Source organism: Dermacentor variabilis, chromosome 3 (assembly GCF_050947875.1).
Source record: "Dermacentor variabilis isolate Ectoservices chromosome 3, ASM5094787v1, whole genome shotgun sequence".
Taxonomy (NCBI): Eukaryota; Metazoa; Arthropoda; class Arachnida; order Ixodida; family Ixodidae; genus Dermacentor; species Dermacentor variabilis.
This window is the reverse complement of record NC_134570.1, coordinates 166,604,894-166,627,989: the sequence shown is the minus strand read 5'-3', so window position 1 is coordinate 166,627,989 and position 23,096 is coordinate 166,604,894. Positions and strand designations below refer to the sequence as shown.

At 48.1% G+C, this 23,096-nt stretch overlaps 1 protein-coding gene across 4 annotated transcripts in view; it reads right to left on the bottom strand.

Moving 5' to 3' along the window:
- Window positions 1-21,898, bottom strand: part of LOC142574305 (monocarboxylate transporter 2-like) — a 35,381-nt gene extending 13,483 nt beyond the window's left edge. Inside the window, exons 1-2 of one of the 4 annotated variants that reach the window (XM_075683423.1) lie at window positions 21,626-21,896; window positions 6,128-6,274 (exon numbers count right to left, since the gene is read on the bottom strand). In XM_075683423.1, coding sequence (XP_075539538.1) covers window positions 6,128-6,274; window positions 21,626-21,708 — 230 coding nt within the window. In that variant the 5' untranslated portion in view covers window positions 21,709-21,896. Of the gene's footprint in view, window positions 1-6,127; window positions 6,275-21,625 lie in introns of all 4 variants that reach the window. The other 3 variants (XM_075683425.1, XM_075683424.1, XM_075683426.1) reach the window with 3 other exon arrangements.
- Window positions 21,899-23,096: the final 1,198 nt, after the last annotated feature.

Genomic DNA, 23,096 nt, shown 5'->3' with positions numbered 1-23,096 from the left:
GTTCGACAAGCTTTCCAGCGCAGGAAGTAAGGGAGATGTGCCGTAGGTTGCTGATTTGTAGTGGCTTGTGTTTTGGGATCATAATGACTTCTGCGTGCTTCCATTCTGCCAGGAGCACACCTTTTTTCCAACAGTTATTCATGTAGTCGAGGAATCAATTTACGGCCTTGTCTGGGAGGTTTCGTAAGATCCTGTTGGTCACCTTGTCATTTCCTGGCGATGTGTTAAGGGTCAATTTGGCAAGGGTGGCATGGAGTTCAGGAAGCGTGAAAGGGCTGTCGAGGGTGAGATTTGGTTTGCCTTTCTACCGTCGGGGATCGGTAACTTTGGGGGCATTGTCTCCGACAAGTTTACGCTTGATTTATTCCAGAATTTGTTTCTCAGTTCCTGAATGAGAGTTAACGATTTTCTTGAGGTCATGTTTTTGCTGGGTCTTGGTTCTGGTGGTAGCTAAAAGGGCTCTAAGTATATGCCAGGTGTTCTTCGTGCTGAGTGTGCCTTGATGTTGGTCGCACAGCTTATGCCAGTTCTGCTTGCTGAGTTGATGTCCGTATTCTTCTGCTTGCTTTGTTATTTGAGCGATCTGTCTCTGTAGATTGCGGTTAAGTTTCATCTTTTTCCACCGCCTCAGTAGTCCACTTCTTGCAACCCAAACATGTAGGAGGTGATAATCTACGGCCGGCGTGCCCATCGTGAGTTGGATGACTTTAGTGTGCTTCTCCGCCGCCTTGAACACTTCGGAAAGCCACTCTTCAATATTTTCTATGTTTTCTTCTATGTCATGCTCTCGGGAGGCCTTCCAATCCGTCAGCCTTGTTGTTCCGGTTCTGCTCGGTTTCTTATGGTGCAGGATTTCAAGCTGAAGGATGCGGTGGTCGCTGCCGAGATTTTATTCCAGTCGGGTCCATTCCGCCTTGGATATTCCTATTGTAAAGGTGAGGTCGGGATTTGTATCCCTGGACACACTGTTGCCTATTCGAGTCGTTAGATTGGGATCATTCCAGAGGGTGAGGTGATTCTGTTGCGCCGAATCGTGCACTCGCGCTCCTTTCGTGGTCGTGTGCTGGTAACACCATGCTGTGTGGGGGGCATTAAAATCCGCCATTATTACGTGTTTATGGCCTTTAGATATTCTTCTGGCTTGCATGATGAAATTTACAAAGTTGGATAACGGATCCCTGGGTGGGCTATATAAGCATAATACGTATAGTCTTTGGTGTGTCTTCTTCTCAAGTAGCACTTCCACTAGGGTGTGTTCCACGGTTGTTCCCTGAATCGTGTGATCTTGCGTGGTGAGATTTTTCTTCGTCAGGATGGCTGTTCTCTGAGATCCGGTGTGTGTATCATATCCCTGTATGCGCAGATTGGTGTGATAAGTTTCCTGGTTAGCGATGATATCTGGTTGTTCCAGTTTGGTCAGTTCTTGGAGGTTTGTTCTTTCGGTTCGGATAGAGTGACAGTTCCATTACCACAGCTTCATTGGGAGTTGCGGTAATCTCTTCTTTGTATTACTCGCCATTTTGTTCGATATTTTTCTCTTCGCTCCGGGCCATGGATTCCGGTCTGGCTGCATTGTGGAGATCTTTACGTGCTTTCTTGCGAGCTGTGTCGGTGTTGTTGAGTAGCTTTTCTACTGTGGCTTTTGTTACGTGGTTCTGCTTGGCATAGGACATGAAGTTGCTGAGGTGTTGGAGAGTAGCATGAATAGGGGCCAGCTGAGCGGTGATGTGTTGCTGGAGCTGTTGTGTTATCTCCTTTGCAAGAATGGTCATGGCCTCTTCTATCTGCTTCCGCACCTCCATTGTTACGATGTCCTTGATTCTTTCTTCCGTAAGGATCGATTGGTTGCTTGGCATTCCTTGAGGGTTCGAGGCTTGATTGGTGTTTTGTTTATTGCACCTTTGTATGAGCTTGTCAATGGAGGCTTGCTGATTTTGGAGTTGTGCTTGCAGGTCTCGTTCGGTTTCCGTTGGTTCTTGAGTTCGTGTGTTTCCTCCTGCAGCGTCTGCATACGTGACCCGCTTTTGAGGGTTGCGTGTACGGGATCCAGATCGTGATCTTGAGCGGGGTCCATCGTTTGCTTCGCAAGTTGTTGATTTGGAGTCACTTCTGGATCTGCGCGGACTGTGTAGTGAGGTACTGCTTGATACGGATAGTGCCGGGAAGTCTGAGTCTGAATTTCAGTTCCATCTGCGTTGCTGCTCTTGGATCTTGATTTCGGATTGCAGTCTGATCTTGTACAGTGGTGGATTTGGTTTCAGTTTATGTCGGCACCCCTTCCCTGCTGTCTCACGGGGTTGCTGACAGATTTTACAACTGGGTTGGCAGTCATGTTCTTCAGGTTGATTTTCCATCGCGCACATGTAGCAGAAGTTGATAGAGGTTTCGGGCAGATATCTAGCCGGTGCCCTAGTTCTTCGCAGGTTCTGCAGTATTGCACGGATTTCCTGTGTGGTTTGCAGCGGTAGCCACAGCATTTATATATGATGTTGTATGGGACGTGCGGTCCATCGACGTAGATGAGTGCTGTTGACGATCTTCCCAGCATGCGTGCTGCGAGAACCGTGTATCTTGCGCATACTCGTAGCCCCTGTAGTAGTTCTTCTTAACTCGTGCCTGGCGGGATGTTGCAAATTACGCCTTTGCTAATGTCCTCGGGGGTCCTGACATGTGCTTTAACTTCGTAAATGTACCCTCTAAGCTGGATGCTGGTGATCTTGAGGAGAATATCGTACGCTATGTCTTTGTTTGATGTACTTACGATTATTATATTCTCGGCATGTTGCACTTGAATCCGGATGTTGTCATAGAAGTCTATTTGGGACAACTGTCTAGCTCGGCCGATGGCATGGGTCACTGTCACCAATGCACATTTGGAGAGTTGTAATCCCGCCTTAGGTCTGTAGATGATCTTCGTATCGTGCACTGGCAAAGGCGGAAGTCTCCGTTTTTATTCTGTGGCATGTTTCCCGCAATAGATATTGTTGCTCCGGCTTGCTGCGTTCGTAGTTGGTCTGCTTCCTCGGCTGTGGGTTTTGTATGCACCTGAGTCTTCTTGCCTTTCGTCTCCCATGTGTGCCATTTTTCCTGTATGATTAACGCCTTTCCGCTGCTCTCGTCATCCGTCCCCTCCGCCTCCAGTTGTTGCTGCTCTTGTATCGTCTCCACAGGCATTTCAATGCTGTTGTTTTCCTGGTTCAGTTCTCGTGCACTTCTTGCTGCGTCGGATGCGTCAGTCATTGGTACTCAGGGGCAGCGCCGAGTCGCGCTCGAAGAGAGCGAGCGGCTGGTCACGAGCCACGGGATACGCTCCGCGGGTCACGGGTCACGCACGTTCGGCTGGCCGCTTAGCCTTGTAGGTTTAGCTCCGCTAGCGTGGCGTGAAACCTTCAAGCAGCAAAAAATGACGGTAATTCCACGTACCGCTCATAAACTTGATAACCTCCGGTACCACTTCCGTGCCGATTCCGTCGATGCCACAGTTTTCGATGAATAAAAGGAGGTGTCTGGAAAATTGCCGAAAAATGCAGGAGCCCATGCAAAGTACGTCAGCACTGCTTAGCCCCCTAGCAGGCTTTTGCCAAATGCCATAACTTTCGTCCTTTTTTATTTAGGAATATTTTATAGGAATATATATATATATATATATATATATATATATATATATATATATATATATATATATATGAGTATGACGCTGACGCAGTGTCGATTGAATGAAGAAGGCATGATGTCGATGGCATGACATTGATATGAGGACAATGGGCTAACAACGAAACTATGACGTTGGCTTGACGAAGATCACGTGACTACGACGGTATGAAGAGAGTCGGATGATTAACCTGATGTGCCGGCAATGGCATGACCGCGACTGCATCACGACGACAATCTAGCAACAGATTTATAATAGCGACTGTCTGAGGATGACGACATCAAAAGACTGACATAATCACTATATAATGGCGATATTATGATTACGTTGGAATAAAAATGAAAACTTGACTTCGATGATAGAACAAAGGTGGTATGATGATGACGACATGACAACAATCGGATGACTTTACTGAAGTGATGAGAATCGTAAAACGACAGCGTTAGGCGAAACCAGAGCAACGACCGTGACGTGATAATTGCATAACAAGCATCGGATAAGAATGACGACGATGCAACGACCACGGCGGCATCGCGACCACAAGCCCATACCTAGTGGCCAAAGGTATTAGACAACTGGTTTCCCGCTCACGTAGGGTCGGTCGAGGGTGCTCCCCCGAACCTCAATGAGTCTGCTCACGAGACTGCGAGCGGTTCACCGACCGCGCTTTCTCTGTAAGGAGCGCCGACGCCCCTCCTCGCTACGGCCACAGGGATGCTGCCGCTGCTCACAACGAGTTGAAGAAATTCTACACGTCTAAAAGGGACTTTCCATCCCCTCAGCCCAAGTTGAATAGGGCACAAGCCGTTTCTGTTAGGCTTCTACAGACCGGCACATATCCGTGTCTGGCCGTTCTACACGAAGTTTACCCCGACGTATGTCGCGACGACGCCTGCCGTCCTGCGGTCAGGCGTGCATGCAGATCGGTTTACCGCAAGATTCTAGGGGGGCAGATCGGGTTACTGCAAGTTCAGCGACATTCTGCAGTCCTGCTCCACCAAGCGCAAGCTGACTACGTCTTACCATTCACAGACTAATTCTCTCACTGAGCGTCTTAATCGCACCCTAACAGACGTGCTTGCAAAGTACGTCTCGTGCGACCATACTAATTGGGACCTTGCCCTACCTTATGTAAGTTTTGCATATAATTCTTCGCGTCACGAAACTGTCGGCTATTCCCCATTCATTGATGTTCGGCCGAGAACCCACATTGCCACTGGACGCATCCCTTCCATCCGCCGCAGCAGAGACCAGCGAGTATGCGCTTGACGCCATCACCAGGGCAGCCCAAGCACGCGAAATTGCCCGCGCTCGCCTCCTGACCTCTCAAGAGAAGCAACGGCGCTTGTACGATCGCCAACACAGAGACAACCACTTTTCGTCTGGATCTCTGGTACTCCTGTGGTCCCCGATTCGTCACGTTGGCCTGTCAGAAAAACTCCTGCCTCGGTACACAGGACCATATCGAGTGCTGCGGGCCGTGACTCCAGTTACCTACGAAATCGCCCCAGTGAGCATCAGTGCCTCATCTGCCCCAAATTTCAGTGACGTTGTGCATGTCGTACGCCTCAAGCCATATTGCTCCCCTGTTATCATATTGCTCTTCTGTTAGGACCGTATTTTTCCCCTGCCATCCCTTTTCCACGCGTTTACATCTTCACAGTTTCAAGCTTTCAATATTTTCTTCAACTTGTGCTAATCCGCTGTGGTTGCTCAGTGGCTATGGTGTTGGGCTGCTGAGCACGAGGTCACGTGATCGAATCCAGGCCACGATGGCCGCATTTTGGTGGGGGCGAAATGCGCAAACACCCGTGCATTTAGATAACCCCAGGTGGTTGAAATTGCCAGAGTCCTCCACTACGGCGTGGGTCATAATCTGAAAGCGGTTTTGGCACGTAAAACCCTATAATTTAGTTCTCTAACTCGGGCTTTCCTTTCCCTGTTCCTATTCTTTCTGTAAGTGATAAGCCGGGAAAAGCCACCCTTTCACCATATCTGCTTTTGTTTCTCATTTTTATGTTTGCAATATTTGAAACACGTTCTAACCTGTAAAGAAAACTGAGCTCATTTTATTATGTCTGCAGGCTCGCAATGCTTCACCTTTCCATCAATTTCCAAGCACGCGGCTGTAGAAGCGACTTGACTGCACACCGCTTACAGGTGAAAACCAGATAATGTTGTAAACGGCAAGTAAATACATCCGATAATATATTTGTGAAGTGTTTTGTATCACACTGTCACACCTTACGGTAACATTCAATATTATCGGGAAAGCGTGGCTTCTTGTTCCCTCCTCCTCGTAGATCAAACGTCAACCTGTTCCAGTAAACAGAACGCCGAGGTATGGCAGTTTTTTGCAGGGAGTCGCGTGGGCTAGTTTGCAATGTTCAAAATGTATGGGTGCTTATAAGAACTCAGTGCCTTCTTAAACTTGCTGGTACTGAATCACACAGTAGTAAACACGGCTGTTCTCACCTGCCAGGTAAGCTACTGCGCCCATCGTCATTATCGGCCAAGAGCCTTCGGTCCTGTTCACCTGGAATGTCTCCATTGTGGCGACAAATAGGAATCCCGCCGAACGCCGCCCGGCCATGGCAAAGAAGGAGGCGAAAGCGCAGGCACCTATATGGAATACAATATAAATAGCTTCAGAGACATTCAAGTATATCACTTTTAGGATATCTTATTTTACGAACGCTATTCGCCCAACCTTGCTATAGTTCAGAAATAATGAGGTATGTGAACTACGTGTCAGGCAAAGCCACTAGAAAAGGCCAGCGACAATGGCAGCCGACACCCACAAGGTGAAGTACTTCAGGGTTTTGTTGTGCCCACGGGGTTCGACGAGATTTGCATGGCGCGCGCTGCTTTTCCAGGACGATTGTCCCCAAAAGAAATTTGAGTATCGTGGGGTCCCTGGACGCCTGTGCCCGTTTAGATAACGGGTTAGCAACCGGCGGCCACGTCGTTTCAACCTATGAGCTCCCGCAGCCGAGGCGGACGTTGGATAGCGAGGGCTGGCCACTAGCGCAACTGCTAGATGCAAGCAGTAGGCCTGCCGCGAAAACGGAACTGCTCTGACCGCTAGGGTGTTCGTATAGAAAACTACCAAGTGCCTCAGTGAGCTGCATGAGATGGTCTCCAAGACAAGGCACGACTATATCCTCGACCAGCCCAATGTTTGCCCGATGGCGCGGCGGCCATTTTCACCGGTTTCCCCTGCCCCCTTCAAACCGCTGCCATAATTTCGACATGGAACCCGCCGTGGTTGCTTAATGGCTACGGTGTTGGGCTGCTGAGCACGAGGTTGTGGGATCGAATCCTGGCCACGGCGGCTTCATTTCGATGGGGGCGAAATGCGAAAACACCCGTGTACTTAGATTAGACGCACGTTAAAGAACCCCAGGTGGTCAACATTTGCGGAGTCCTCCACTAAGGCATGCCTCATAATCTGAAAGCGGTTTTGGCGCGTAAAACCCTATAATTTATAGTTTAATTTAATTTTCGACATGGAACCGGTGGACCCTGCCACAACTTTCTACAGCCGTAGTTATCTGTTACAGCGTAGACGATACAAGAGCGCACGCAAACCGAGCGTGTTATGACACACAACATCTTATGACAGCCCAGTGTGCACATGCAGATGCGTAAAACTCATCTCTGTACCGTCACGATCTGAGGCATAGGCTTTCAACGATGGCAAGACACGTGCCAATAGTCAACGCAGGCTCATGCAAGATACCGTGATCTACCGTTTAACTTCCTTACAATATATAACACTATACCTTGAACCCTTCGCCTAATTTGCGAACGTTCGTAGTAACTTTGACACGTATTCGTGCTTCAGAGACGGAGAGAAATTTCTCTAAAGAAAGGTGCGGACTTGATATGAGCAGCGATGTCTGTTCTGTTTCGCTGGGCAAAGAATTCAGCACAAGTAAGCAAAAGAAAAGGCTACTAATCCACGCCACTCGAGAGGAACGAGCTAAATTCCTTCTTTAATTCTGCGTGCCAAGTAATTCACGTCTTTCTCTCGGTCTGTCTTATGCACATAATTTCCAAGTGAGTGCCACCTCCCCACTCCGTCGGCGCGGCCGAGCCCCATGGCCGTGCCAAGTTTTCCGCGTGCCTACGCAGGGCTCACGCACATTAAGAGCGAACACAAAAAAAGCGGTGCCTCACTTTGGTTCAAAACCATCTAACGAGGCTAACGCACTTATGCAAGCAACATTCACCGGTATGTAATCCTACCTACAGGCACTCATTAGCATATATACATCCACGTGAAGCCAATTCACATGAAAAGGTAATCTGATTAACCACTGCATCTAAAGTAGCTACATGCTGTGCGCATTCACGCATGGGATGAAGTGGAAGAAGCATGAGAGCGCTCTCATACTCCGCTCATGTAAACGGCTGCAATAGAACCAGCAGGATTTGCAGAACGTAGGTAGCACTAATCCGTGGAGGCGTGGAGGCAAGGTGCAGCGCACCTTGCCGAGCACGTCCACATCTTGTATGATGCCAGGGTTAGCGCAGAGTATGAAATCTATTTCATTTTTAATCTCGCCGTTCGGGCTCCTCCACGTCCACTTTCGGCTATCCCACTTGCGGAAGAAGGTATTCATTATCCTCATATTATTCTGTTCCGCAAACTCTACTAATAACTCTCCCCTGATATTCCTAGTGCCTATGCCATATTCCCCCACTGCCTTGTCTCCAGCCTGCTTCTTGCCTACTTTGGCATTAAAGTCCCCCATTAGTATAGTGCATTTAGTTTTCACTCTACCCATCGCCGATTCCACGTCTTCATAAAAGCTTTCGACTTCCTGGTCATCATGACTGGATGTAGGGGCGTAGACCTGTACAATCTTCATTTTGTACCTCTTATTAAGTTTCACAACAAGACCTGCCACCCTCTCGTTAATGCTATAGAATTCTTGTATGTTACCAGCTATGTTCTTATTAATCAGGAATCCGACGCCTAGTTCTCTTCTCTCCGCTAAGCCCCGGTAGCACAGGACGTGCCCGCTTTTTAGCACTGTATATGCCTCTTTTGGCCTCCTAACTTCACTGAGCCCTATTATATCCCATTTACTGCCCTTTAATTCCTCCAATAGCACTGCTAGACTCGCCTCACTAGATAACGTTCTAGCGTTAAACGTTGCCAGGTTCATATTTCAATGGCGGCCTGTCCGGAGCCAGTGATTCTTAGCACCCTCTGCTGCGTCGCAGGCCTGACAGCCGCCGTGGTCAGTTGCTTCACAACTGCTGGGGACTGAGGGCCGGCGTTTGATTGTGTTGTTCATATAGGAGGTTGTGGCCAAGTACTGCACCAGGGTGGCCAATCCTGCTCTGGTGAGGGAGTGCGTTACCGGTCACCGGGATTAGGCCACACTCCAGGCCTGTTTATGCAATTTTTATCAACACGCGGACTTTTTTTTTAAATGCGGTGGAAAATTGCCGGCACCGGGATTCGAACCACGGACCTCTTGCACGCGATGCGGGTGTTCTACCTCTACGCCATCGCTGCAACTGCGTGCATTCATTAAGAGTTGTTCAATGCTGCCTTCCTTATGCCAGCCGTTGCCTATCATGAGAAAGCTACAAAATAATTCGTACTTTGTGCAATGGTGATTGATGATGTGAATGAGCTTTATAATCGCATATTGACTCTAAGCAGCAATGCAGTTTCAGACTTAATTTTGTGGGCGGAATAAGTGCGCAACGCTATTCAGTCGACTTTCCGTTGCGGAAGCTCGTGCTTCTGTACCATAAGTGGGTCACTGAAACCGCTGTCGCTACAGCCATTTCAAAGGCTGTAAAACATGTCCCTATTATTGACAGCCTACCCGAAAAACTCGCGTCATAGATATTGTTTCATACGCGCTTTTTGTGGGCATCATTCGATCAGCCGCAACCTTGAGATTTTGTCTCACTGCACGGATTGCAGTAAACATCCGGTACCTGGTTGCCAAACGTGATCCTGGTATTTGAACGGCCCAAGCAATTATTTCTGCGATATCACTCAACCCAGAGCAGAGAACAACCTCAAGCGTTGTTTCTTGACCTTATTGGGTAGTCATCATCACCGATGAGCTAATAGCAAAGTTAAACTACCTAAATGTCCTTGTACCAGCTTTAAACAAAATAGCAAGAAGAAAACTAACTCGCAATCTCTCTCTCTCTCTCTCTCTCTCTTTATATATATATATATATATATATATATATATATATATATATATATATATATATATATGTATATACACACGTAGGAAAGAGTTCTTCCGATCTAGTGTTTAATAAATTGAAAGAAGTGAAGGCGCACGTGAAAAAGGAAAACAAGACGTTCCTTTTTGGCATTTCGGACGCGGTATGGCCAAATCCTCGAAATAAAGGTTTGTTCTTACTTCTGTACGTGCGCCTGTACTTCTTACGATATATATATATATATATATATATATATATATATTGTTACGCATGAAGAAAACGAAGACCGGTGAACGTGCTTGCCGTCCCGTGTGTGGGAAGGCACAGGAGAACGACGCTGAGTTGATCAACCAGCTGGCAGCTCTTGCGCTTACGTTCGCGCGTAACAAAGTGGTGGAGGTGCGGGGACCGCTCACAACAACGGAACCGTCACTGCCGCAGCTTCGTCGAAGCCGTCGACTTGCCGGCCTCCCGCCATCAGCCGTGACCGTCTTCGACATGCCAGAAGAAGTAGCCCCTCCGAGGGCAGCGCCTATCAGTCAACTGCCATACTACCGACCTCCACCGACCTTCGGAGGCAAAGCGGGGGAAGGTGCCGACGAGTGGCTCGTCCACTACAAACGAATGAGCAAGTCCGACGGGTGGGATGCAACCACTCAGCTCACCAATGTGGTGTTCTCCCTGACCGATACCGCCCTCGTGTGGCACGAGAACCACGAGGACGCGCTGACAACGTGGGAACATCTTGTTGACGAGTTAAAGGCGTGTTTTGGGGACTCAGTCGCCAAAAAGAAGCGTGCGGATCAGACACTGTCGCAACGGGCGCAGCTACCAGGGGAGACATGCACAACATATATCGAAGAACTGTTAAAGCTGTTGCAGGTCGTCAGTGCTCGCATGTCGGAAGAAGATAAAGTTGGACATTTGCTGAAAGGAGTGGCTGAGGATGTGTACAATTTTCTAATTGGAAAGGAGAGCCTCAGTTCTATGTCCGGCGTCACTCAGCACTGCAGAACTTTTGAAACGCTCAAGATGCGTCGGATTGCGCCAAAGTTTGGTCGATTGGCAAACGTTACGACGTTTGCCAGTGTGGACACGAGTCCTTGCCTCGACAATCCTTCCACCATCCGACAGATTGTCCGCGAGGAACTTTCCCCCCGCGAAGAGTTGTTGCATTCAGCTGCTGACCACCATGGCGTGTACACGTCACGTGAGGCTATGACGGCGCCACATTCGGCCCCTTGGCAACCGATGGTTACCGCAGTGGCCGTAGAGTATAGCGCAGCCCCACAGTCGAGGATAACAACACGCCCTCCGACTCCGCGCTATGACCAACGCGCTCAGCGTATGCCTTCTCGACGCCCGATGTGTCGTCGTCACACACGCCACGAACCAACCCACTACACGCGGGAAAAGGATAATATCCTCTTCACCGACGAAAAACCAAGGTTTCGACCTCTCCCGGTGTGTTATTCCTGTGGTGCCCCGGGTCATATATCGCGGTTTTGCAACCAGCGTATGACCACGTGGTGTGGCCAGCCATCAGATTTTTCTCGGCCCTCCGAACAGCCACACGGTGCCGCGTTGCCAGCACACGTATCACCCGGCGCCGAGTATTGGCCGAGCAGCTCCCGGAATCACTCCCCGGCATCTGACAGGAGTTTGTCACCCCCACCGCAACGTCGTGCTCCCCGTTCTCCCTCACCGCTGCGTCGCACCACGTCCCCTTCGTCACCGGAAAACTAGCTAGCGCGGCCGATGGAGGTGAGGTCGCTGGAGACGTGCTACTGACAGAAATACCTCCTGTGTTGATGCTGAAAAACAAAGTGCGCGTTCTTGTAGATAAAGTCCCTGCGGTGGCTATGGTGGACAAAGTTGCAACAATTTCGGTCATGAGTGTCTCTTTTAAACACGTGTTAGGGCGAAAGGTTTTGTTTCAATGGGACGAAGAGTGAAAGTTCTGTGGAGTGAGTGGCGAACCGTTGCGACCTATTGGGGTGTGTAGTGCTGACGTGTTTTTGAGAGGCCATGTTATTACGACACAGTTTGTAATTATTCCTAGGTCGGCCCATGATGCTTTTTTGGGCATGGACTTCTTGCGGGAGTGTGGTGCTACAGTCGACTGCCGCACAGGGAAGGTATTCATAAGTGGTAGGATTCCATCAAGACTCCTGGAGAACCCTTTAGATCGCGAAACTACACTGTGTGTTTCTGGTAGTACGGTTATATCTGCATCATCTACCTTTTGCGTTCGCGTTGTCTGTTGCGGCGCCGATTCCGACAGCTTCGAAGCTACCGTAGAACTGATGCACTTTAACTGTGTGAAGAAGAATGTGTTGGTGCCACAGTGTGTGGTGCCGATCAAAGGCGGACGCACTGGCTTATGGACCGTAAACTGTTCTAAGGAGCCCGTTAAACCTCCAGACGGCATGAAATTAGCCTTCGTCAGGGAACACGCGTCCTTATCAGTGGCCACAGAACTTTGAATCTTCGTCCCATTTAAACAAAACCTTTCGCCCTAACACTTGTTTAAGAGACAAGGAAGATGTACCGGAAGAACCTGAGGGCCACAGTTCGTAAACGGCCCTTCAGTCAACAGTAAATAAATCGCTGAGCACGAGTGAACGCCGAACGTTAGTGGGTGTGCTTTCGAAGCACGTTTCGGTATTCGACTTTGCGCAGAAGGACAAAATACCTGCAATCCCTGCGTCTCGAACGCGCCATAACATCAACACGGGTTCGGCAAATCCGATTAGACAAAAGCCATATCGTGTTTCACGATCAGAGCGCCAGATTATCAACGAACAAGTGCACGAAATGATGGAAAAGAGAGTCGTACAAGAGTCAGCGAGTCCGTGGTCAGCTCCAGTGATTCCTGTTAAAAAAATATGGATCTTGGAGATTTTGCGTCGACTATCGCCGTTTGAATGCTGTAACAAAAAAGGACGTGTACCCATTCCCACGTATTCATGACGCAATAGACTGCCTTCATTCCGCCTCTTACTTTTCCTCTGTAGATTTACGATCCGGCTATTGGCAAATTCCGATGCATCCTTACGACAAGAAGAAGACTGCCTTTGTAACCCCTGACGGGCTCCTCGAATTTAATGTGATGCCATTTGGATCGTGCAACGCTCCGGCAACTTTTGAGAGATTTATGGACACTGTCCTGCGCGGCTTGAAGTGGAACATCTGCATGTGCTACCTCGACGATGTCGTCATCTTTGGCCGCACCTTCAGCGAACACAACTCGCGTCTAGATCTTGTCCTGAACTGCATCAGAAACGCTCGTCTAGTTTTAAACTCTAAGACATGCCACTTCGGCGACCGCCAAACCCTTGTGCTTGGGCACCTCGTCGGTAAGGATGGCATCTGCCCTGATCTCCAGAAAACAGCAGCCGTTGAAGCGTTCAGCGCACCGCGCTCTGTCAAGGAGCTCCGTAGTTTTCTGGGGCTTTGTTCCTATTTCCGCCGCCTTATTCCTAAATTCGCCAACGTCGCGTATCCGCTGACATGCCTGCTACGAAAGGACACCCCCTTTGAGTGGACTCCGGAGTGCGACTCTTCTTTTCGTCAGTTGAAGTTTCTGCTGACGTTAGCCCGGTTCTTCAACACTTCAGTTCTTCAGCACCGACGGAACTCCATACGGATGCCAGTGGTATAGGTGTTGGTGCCATCCTGGTTCAACGCTACGGTGACCGCGAACACGTGATCGCATATGCAAGCCGCTCATTAAGTTGGCCCGAGCAGAATTACACTGTCACGAAACAAGAATGCCTCGCGGTAATATTTCCGGTTCGGCAGTCTTCGTTCTTATCTGTATGGACGCCCCTTTACAGTGGTCACCGCCCACCAATCATTGTATTAGGTTGTGAATCTTCGTGACCCATGTGGCCGCCTTGCACGCTGGGCGCTCCGACTGCAAGAATACAGCTTCGCCGTCTCTTATAAGAGCGGTCGACGACACGCTGATGCGGACTGCCTCTCGCGTATGCCACTTATCACTACGGACTGTGACGCCGACGGACTTCGATCACCTCGTGGCTTCTGTGTCACCGCGTTTTCCAGTCTTCGTCCGCTTCAAAGCCGAACAGCGAAAAGACGATAAATTAACACCGCTCTTCACCGCTACGACCGCCTCGACGACAGCAAATCGTTCCTGTGTACGTGATGGACTCCTGTATAAGAACTTTTCCAGCACTGGCGCACGTTTTCTCCTAGTGGTACTGGAGAGCCGTCGCACAGCGATTCTGAGTGCTATGCACGACGACCCTACGTCTGGCCATTTAGGTTCGGCGAAGACGCTCTACCGGATTCAGGAACACTTTTATTGGCCTGGAATGCGACAGTCTATTGAGACGTATGTGGCCAGCTGCATGCAGTTTCAGCGCCACAAACGGCCATGTACTGCTCCAGCTGGTCTCCTGCAGCCGATCCCGCCTCCAAGCACGCCTTTCCAACAAGTGGGCATTGACTTCGTAGGCCCTTTTCCAAAATCAGCCAAGGGAAACCGTTGGATAGTTGTTCGCGTCGACTACCTCCCACTCTACTGCGAGACGGCGGCCGTGCCCTCCGCAACTGCCACTGACGTTTCAACATTCCGGTTGCAATATGTCATCCTGCGAGATAGTCCGCCTCGCGTGATCATCAGCGACCGTGAACGACAATTCACACAGGACGCCGTAGAGGAGCTGCTTCGCTTGTGTGAATCCCACTTGCGTCACTCGACCCTATACCATCCACAAACGCATGGGCTTACGGAACGCACCAACCGAACAATTCTAAACATCTTATCTATGTATGTTTCATCCGACCACAAGAACTGGGATGACGTACTGCCTTTTATCACACACGCGTTCAGCACCGCCAAGCACGAGACTACCGGCTATAGCCCTTTCTTCCTGCTGTACGCACGGCCACCCCGGTACACAATCGACACTGTTTTCCTTTTCTGTAGTCAGGAAAATCCCACTGTCACCGCGACTTTCTGCCTTGCCGAAGAAGCTCGTCGTATTGCTCGTTTACGCACTTTGGCATCGCAGGACAGATCAAAAGCATGCTACGACATTAGCCACCGTCCGGTAACCTATCGCCCTGGTGATTTAGTCTGGCTATGGACTCGAGTATGGAAACGCGGGTTAGAAGAGCTGCCAAGACACAAGGGGCCCATGTCGGCCGCTTGAAATTGTTCACGTCAAGACAAATGGATTGACTCGCCCAGCGGGCTTCGTCTGCGACGAGAGGAGTGTTACGCATGAAGAAAACGAAGACCGGTGAACGTGCTTGCGGTCCCGAGTGGGGGAAGGAAGAGAACGACACTCAGTTGATCAACCAGCTGGCCGCTCTTGCGCTCACCTTCGCGACCTAAAGTAAATGGTCCCCTTCATCCGTTAAGGTAATAAACGATCTCCTTCGCGTGACAATATATATATATATATATATATATATATAGTAAATTATGCCAGTCTTCACACCGCTTCTGATGTACTTGTATTGACGCACCTGGTGGACGCTGTACGACTGTGTTCAACGCTATGCAAATATCATCATCATCATCAGCCTAGTTACGCCCACTGCAGGGCAAAGGCCTCTCCCATACTTCTCCAACTACCCCGGTCATGTACTAATTGTGGCCATGTTGTCCCTGCAAACGTCTTAATGTCATCCGCCCACCTAACTTTCTGCCGCCCCCTGCTACGCATCCCTTCCCTTGGAATCCAGTTCGTAACCCTTAGTGACCATCGGTTATCTTCCCTCCTCATTACATGTCCGGCCCATGCCCATTTCTTTTTCTTGATTTCAACTAAGATGTCGTTTACCCGCGTTTGTTGCCTCACCCAATCTGCTCTTTTCTTATCCCTTAATGTCACACCCATCATTCTTCTTTCCATAGCTCGTTGCGTCGTCCTCAATTTCAGCAGAACCCTTTTCGTAAGTCTCCAGGTTTCTGCCCCATATGTGAGTACTGGTAACACACAGCTGTTATACACTTTCCTTTTGAGGGATAGTGGCATCCTGCTGTTCATGATTTGAGAATGCCTGCCAAACGCACCCCAGCCCATTCTTATTCTTCTGGTTATTTCAGTCTCATGATCCGGATCCGTGGTCACTACCTGCCCTAAGTAGATGTAGTCCCTTACCCCTTCCAGTGCTTCGCTACCTATCGTAAACTGCTGTTCTCTTCCGAGCCTGTTAAACATTACTTTAGTTTTCTGCAGATTAATTTTCAGACCCACCCTTCTGCTTTGCCTCTCCAGGTCAGTGAGCATGCATTGCAATTGGTCTCCTGAGTTACTAAGCAAGGCAATATCATCAGCGAATCGCAAGTTGCTAAGGTATTCTCCATCAACTTTTATCCCCAATTCTTCCCACTCCAGGCCTCTGAATACCTCCTGTAAACATGCTGTGAATAGCATTGGAGATATCGTATCTCCCTGTCTGACGCCTTTCTTTATAGGGATTTTGTTGCTTTCTTTGTGGAGGACTACGGTGGCTGTAGAGCCGCTATAGATATCTTCCAGTATCTTTACATATGGCTCATCTACACCCTGATTCCGTAATGCCTCCATGACTGCTGAGGTTTCGACTGAATCAAACGCTTTCTCGTAATCAATGAAAGCTATATATAACGGTTGGTTATATTCTGCACATTTCTCTATCACTTGATTGATAGTGTGAATATGGTCTATTGTTGAGTAGCCTTTACGGAATCCTGCCTGGTCCTTTGGTTGACAGAAGTCTAAGGTGTTCCTGATTCTATTTGCGATTACCTTAGTAAATACTTTGTAGGCAACGGACAGTAAGCTGATCGGTCTATAATTTTTCAAGTCTTTGGCGTCCCCTTTCTTATGGATTAGGATTATGTTAGCGTTCTTCCAAGATTCCGGTACGCTCGAGGTTATGAGGCATTGCGTATACAGGGTGGCCAGTTTCTCTAGAACAATCTGACCACCATCCTTCAACAAATCTGCTGTTACCTGATCCTCCCCAGCTGTCTTCCCCCTTTGCATAGCTCCTAAGGCTTTCTTTACTTCTTCTGGCGTTACCTGTGGGATTTCGAATTCCTCTAGGCTATTCTCTCTTCCACTATCGTCGTGGGTGCCACTGGTACTATATAAATCTCTATAGAACTCCTCAGCCACTTGAACTTTCTCATCCATATTAGTAACGATATTGCCGGCTTTGTCTCTTAACGCACACATCTGATTCTTGCCTATTCCTAGTTTCTTCTTCACTGTTTTTAGGCTTCCTCCGTTCCTGAGAGCCTGTTCAATTCTATCCATATTATAGTTCCTGATGTCCGCTGTCTTACGCTTGTTGATTAACTTAGAAAGTTCTGCCAGTTCTATTCTAGCTGTAGGGTTAGAGGCTTTCATACATTGGCGTTTCTTGATCAGATCTTTCGTCTCCTGCGATAGCTTACTGGTTTCCTGTCTAACGGAGTTACCACCGACTTCTATTGCGCACTCCTTAATGGTTCCCATGAGATAGTCGTTCATTGCTTCAACACTAAGGTCCTCTTCCTGAGTTAAAGCCGAATACCTGTTCTGTAGGTTGATCCGGAATTCCTCTAGTTTCCCTCTTACCGCTAACTCATTGATTGGCTTCTTGTGTACCAGTTTCTTCCGTTCCCTCCTCAAGTCTAGGCTAATTCGAGTTCTTACCATTCTATGGTCACTGCAGCGTACCTTGCCTAGTACGTCTACATCTTGTATGATGCCAGGGTTCGCGCAGAGTATGAAGTCGATTTCATTTCTAGTCTCACCATTCGGGCTCCTCCACGTCCACTTTCGACTAACCCGCTTGCGGAAAAAGGTGTTCATTATCCGCATATTATTCTGTTCTGCAAACTCTACTAATAATTCTCCTCTGCTATTCCTAGAGCCTATGCCATATTCCCCCACTGACTTGTCTCCAGCCTGCTTCTTGCCTACCCTGGCATTGAAGTCGCCCATCAGTATAGTGTATTTTGTTTTGACTTTACCCATCGCCGATTTCACGTCTTCATAAAAGCTTTCGACTTCCTGGTCATCATGACTGCATGTAGGGGCATAGACTTGTACCACCTTCAATTTGTGCCTCTTATTAAGTTTCACAACAAGACCTGCCACCCTCTCGTTAATGCTATAGAATTCCTGTATGTTACCAGCTATTTCCTTATTAATCAGGAATCCGACTCCTAGTTCTCGTCTCTCCGCTAAGCCCCGGTAACACAGTACATGCCCGCTTTTTAGCACTGTATATGCTTCTTTTGTCCTCCTAACCTCACTGAGCCCTATTATATCCCATTTACTACCCTCTAATTCCTCCAATAACACTGCTAGACTCGCCTCACTAGATAGCGTTCTAACGTTAAACGTTGCCAGGTTCAGATTCCAATGGCGGCCTGTCCGGAGCCAGGTATTCTTAGCACCCTCTGCAGCGTTACAGATCTGACCGCCGCCGTGGTCAGTTGCTTCGCGGCTGCTGGGGACTGAGGGCCGGGGTTTGATTGTTGTATTCATATAGGAGGTTGTGGCCAAGTACTGCACCAGGGTGGCCAATCCTGCTCTGGTGAGAGAGTGCGTTACCGGTTCTGGTCACCGGGATCAGGCCGCACTCCAGGCCTGTTTGTGCAATTTTCTCAACACACGGTTTTTTTTTTGTATTTCCCGGGGGAGAATTGCGCGATGCAAATATATACAACGCTAAATTATCGCTGCCGCGGGATGAACGACACGTAGCGACACGATATATATATATATAATGTTTAAGGGAAGAAAGGTGGAGAGGTTGGCCTGAATGAAGTACCTCTAGCCGGCTACTGCATGCTGGGGAAAGGGTTTGAGGGAATAGCAGGGAAAGGGTGTGAAGAGGAACGAGGGTGCAGTGGTGAATATGATGATGAGGACTCCACAGCACGCTCTTTCTGTGCAATGCGTACGTGCACACTTCACATCACAGCGCCGCACAATCATGTTCGAGGGTACAGGTAGAAGTTGCTGTAGTGTAGCTAGCAAACTGTAAATAGCTCTCGTAATTTTTTACGCTGATAGCGCTACTGGCGTATGTAAACCAGACAGAATAGCAACTGCAGTGCGTCGATTATTTGTTGCAGCAACGCTTTGATGACAGAGTGCGATGGTGATTTTACAGTGCACTGTCCTTGTTAGCGCTGACAGTCTAAAACCCGTGTGCTCGGCGGCACACATGGCTGTACATTCGATTACAAACTTTGCGCGGCTTGCTTGAAGCAACGGTTCTGAAAGATCTATGAATGCCGATTCAACTACCGTCTGCTGGACTTGCAGAATTGGAGCTAGGGAGCTCTCGTTTGGACGTACAGTTCGTCCGCATCGACGAAGTGATTGTCTCCTCCGGTGTTGCACTCACGATGCCGCCTCCCTGTGCAACGTGTTTGTCATGGCCATTTGGTTCAATATTTTTATCACGTTTTTCTGTTGAGGATAGTCTTTGCGATTGGCCTCGTGGAGTCCATCGCAATCGTAGCGACAGTATTCATTGCAGGAGCAAGCGTCCCGAAGTTATCCACTGCACACTCGAGAAAAGGCAGGGCGCAGAGTGGACACCCAGTGCCACCTGAGCACAACGATGCCAAATCGCCGCCCACAGTACCGTTGTCTAAAACAACTCTAGAAAATGCGTGGTCCCATTTCAGACTAATTGTCGGCATTGTCACAGTGGGCTGAAGAGCAACGAATATTGTTGGTCAATTACCACACGTAATAGGGCATTCTTATAGTGTTCTTGCTGAGCATAAACCGTGTTGTGATGCTTTCGTATTAGTTTTCAGTGCTGACGGCTTCGTCTTCCATTTTTTCACTGCATGTTTGGTTTTATGACAGCCTCTTTCTTGAAGGGTGCTTTATCCTTTTTGTGCATATTGTTTCACATCATGTTGCTTCCAGGAATGTCACTAACGCTGGTTGCACCAATAAAGCAGGGTTTAAACCTTAAATCAGCTTGACTTCACGTATAGCTGAAAGAGCCAATCCAATCCTCCAATGGCATTAGAACTACCTTTGAACGATGGGAGTTACCGCCTCATTCGAACAGACCAACAGACGTTAAGGCCAAGCGCACTTCGGCTCCTCGTGTTGTGACGAATGCCGTCTTTGTTCTAAGTGAAGCGCACCACTGTGTGGAAGTCCCGGTGTTCAATGTTAATGTCGAAGATCACGCTACTTGAAGGTAACCGAATCACTGTGCTCATTCTTTGTATTTACCGACCAATGAGAATTTAGTCAAAACATATTAGATTCAAAACAAGTTTTTGTGCGTTGTGGAGAATGTGCCGTCAACCTTACAACTCAGAACTTATAAATTAAATACAATAAATTATAATATACAATAACAATTAATACAATAACATTTATTACAATAAATTAAATAGAAATGCCTGTTTCGAAAGTGTACGGCTTTGCAAAGCTTTTAAACAAGAAATAAAAAATAACAGCTCGCAAACCTACAGCAAAGTATTACAATGTACAATAGACGCAACGTCGAACAGTAGGTGTTTGCAACATTTGGAACAACACATGCCCACTGAGAGGCTACAAAACATATTTCCATGGTTATTAAAGACTTGGAACAGTAGGGCAATAAAGATTGAAACGCTTTCTTTTTGCGAAACACGTAATAAAATAGAGTCCATAATTGTCTACCTCTTGTAACGTGGATAAATATTACGTCATATCCCCTCTCTTTTACATGGTGTGCATTTTTTCTGTATTACTTTGCGTGCATGCTGTTTTTTGTGTCACATTGATTTTTATTATTTGGAAGTTCATGTTACGTGTCCTACATTTTGTATACAGAATTCCTACGTACAATTTCAGGCACTCTGTTTTGTGTATTCATCCCAATTACCTACATTCTATGCCAGTTATGTTACTTGCTTTTGGCGCACGCGTAATTGGGATGGTTACTTGTTTATTACGAACTATGTATCGAACTGTCGTTATTTATTGTGCATTAAATGTGTCTTATATGTGCTTGTTTCCTCGATTTTTGAACGCTGCCTCTCAGTCAGTAAAGGGGGACCCACGGCTACGTCCAGCTGTCGTTTATGACAGCTTTTCCTACCAGGCCCTCGCATCGTGTAAAGCCTAGTTGATGAGAATAAAATTCAAACTTTACCGTTACTCAGTAACTTTATTGTGGAAACAACCTAATCTCTACCTTCCCTCTTGATTGACAAAAGTAGAAGCGAGCCTAGTGTTACCCAGCGGATTTTAGATTTGCGCATATATTTCTCGGCACCATCTTGGTCGGCGTTTTTCCCCCACCTATTTCTGCATTTAGCACTTCGATGTGGACCCATGGCAACCACTTCTATATACCGCTGGTCGGAAGCACAGCCCTTTAGCTTAGCAGGAGCTCACACTCTTGACAACGTTTATTGTTTCGGTTCATTTACAAGGCAAAAGACGCAGAAGGCTAGGTAAGTGTTATTCACACCTACCTTACATCTTGTCATTACCATTATTGAATACAACCCGTCCGCGCCGCTTAATCGTAACAAAGATTACAGGTTTTTACGTGTCAAAAGCACGATCTGATCACGAGGCACGCCGTAATATGGAATTCCGGAAATTTGTACCAACCGGAGTTCTTCAACGTGCACCTGAATCTAAGCACACGTGTGTTTTCGCATTTCGCCCCCATCGAAATGCGGCCGCTTTGGCCGGTATTCGATCCCGCAACCGGCTTAATCGTATCCACAAATATCTGTTATGCTATGATAGAAGATCTGTTACTCACCGGCGACCAACCAACTGTGGACGCTGTCGGGACCATGCTGTGGCACCCGAGAGCAGTAGTTCCAGCGATCCCATGAGCAGCATCGAGGCATCGTGCCTTCTGCTTCGCACTGGCTGCTGACGATCGAAACGAGGCGGAGGATAGCGTAAGTTGATTTTTTATGGCACAAGTTTATGCTACCTTTTAAGGGCAATCATAATCACCAAGCCGTTACACGTGTTATTCTCCTGCAGAGACTGCGTATTCGGCACAAAATACCGCTCTCGCGGTCCGTTTTACTGTGCCAGCGGGGCATGCCGCGTGACCGGCAGAGACATGACGCGAGCGGTTAATCTCCCGAACGACAGCACGTATATACTCCTTATCAACGGGTCGGTCAAAACAGCAAAAGCACAGGTTCTGCTAGCGTGTTCACTAAAGAAAGGACTGGCCACGTGCTTCAGTCCGTCGGGTTTGTCTATTACCTGTTTCAATGGATGTGCAAGTGCACCTGGTTTAGTGTTCATGACGAGACGCAACAATGGACCATTTTCATTCTGTTCGTATACGTTAGACAGTTATTTTCAAACGAAATTTGCCTATCTAGAGGTTCAACCATTTTCTATGCGATAAGCGTAAGCCACTGACCAGTAGTGAAATGCGCAATTTAGGCCACGTTAGCGCTATCTCGTGAAACACAAATGATTCATCCGAACTTAGGTGGTCCAGGAGCCATTGAATATCATCCATTGCGATAGCGGAGTGATGCCTTGTTTTTCGGCCACATATATGGCTGCTGCACGGAAGAAGACGCGCAATATTTTACACTGAATCCTGATGAGCCTGATAGCATGCCTCTTGGCTCCATCAGGCTAGGTGAATATTTGTCAACGTCCCGTCACAAAGGGGAAGCTAATAAATCATCATCGTCGTCGTGGTCGTCGATGCCATCTCCGTCCATTTGCATGACAATGTAAACAATCGTACGATGGCACCTGAAAATTTGAAGCCGGCTACAGCGTAGGGAAAGGCATTTCGCGGCATTCAGGACGTCGATAAGATGACTGTTTGGTTTTGCTGCAGTCTGCTGCTTCGCGCCCTTGTAATCCCGATGCTCCGACGCGGACTCTAAAAGACGGCTTGATCACGGGAGTACGGACACATTCTGGCATTCAAGTGCATATTTCAGGTACATTGAAACATGATACGAATACTTGTTTTACAGTGCAACATACTTCTAATTTAGGAGGTTCCAAGATCAGAAAGAAAAGGAAATGACGTAAGTGCGAAACGATAAAACAAGAGTTTGCAGAAGCCCTTCACGTCATGTCCCGGCTGCTTCTCGCATGTCTGACGGCACCGTCTGTCCGGTCGACGGACGCACACATACGCAGTCATTGGTAACACGCGAGGTCCAGCTCTGCTACCTCCAAAAATACGAGAATAGCCACGGTGACTATAAGCTGGAACTTATACCAAGCCGTTTCGAGAC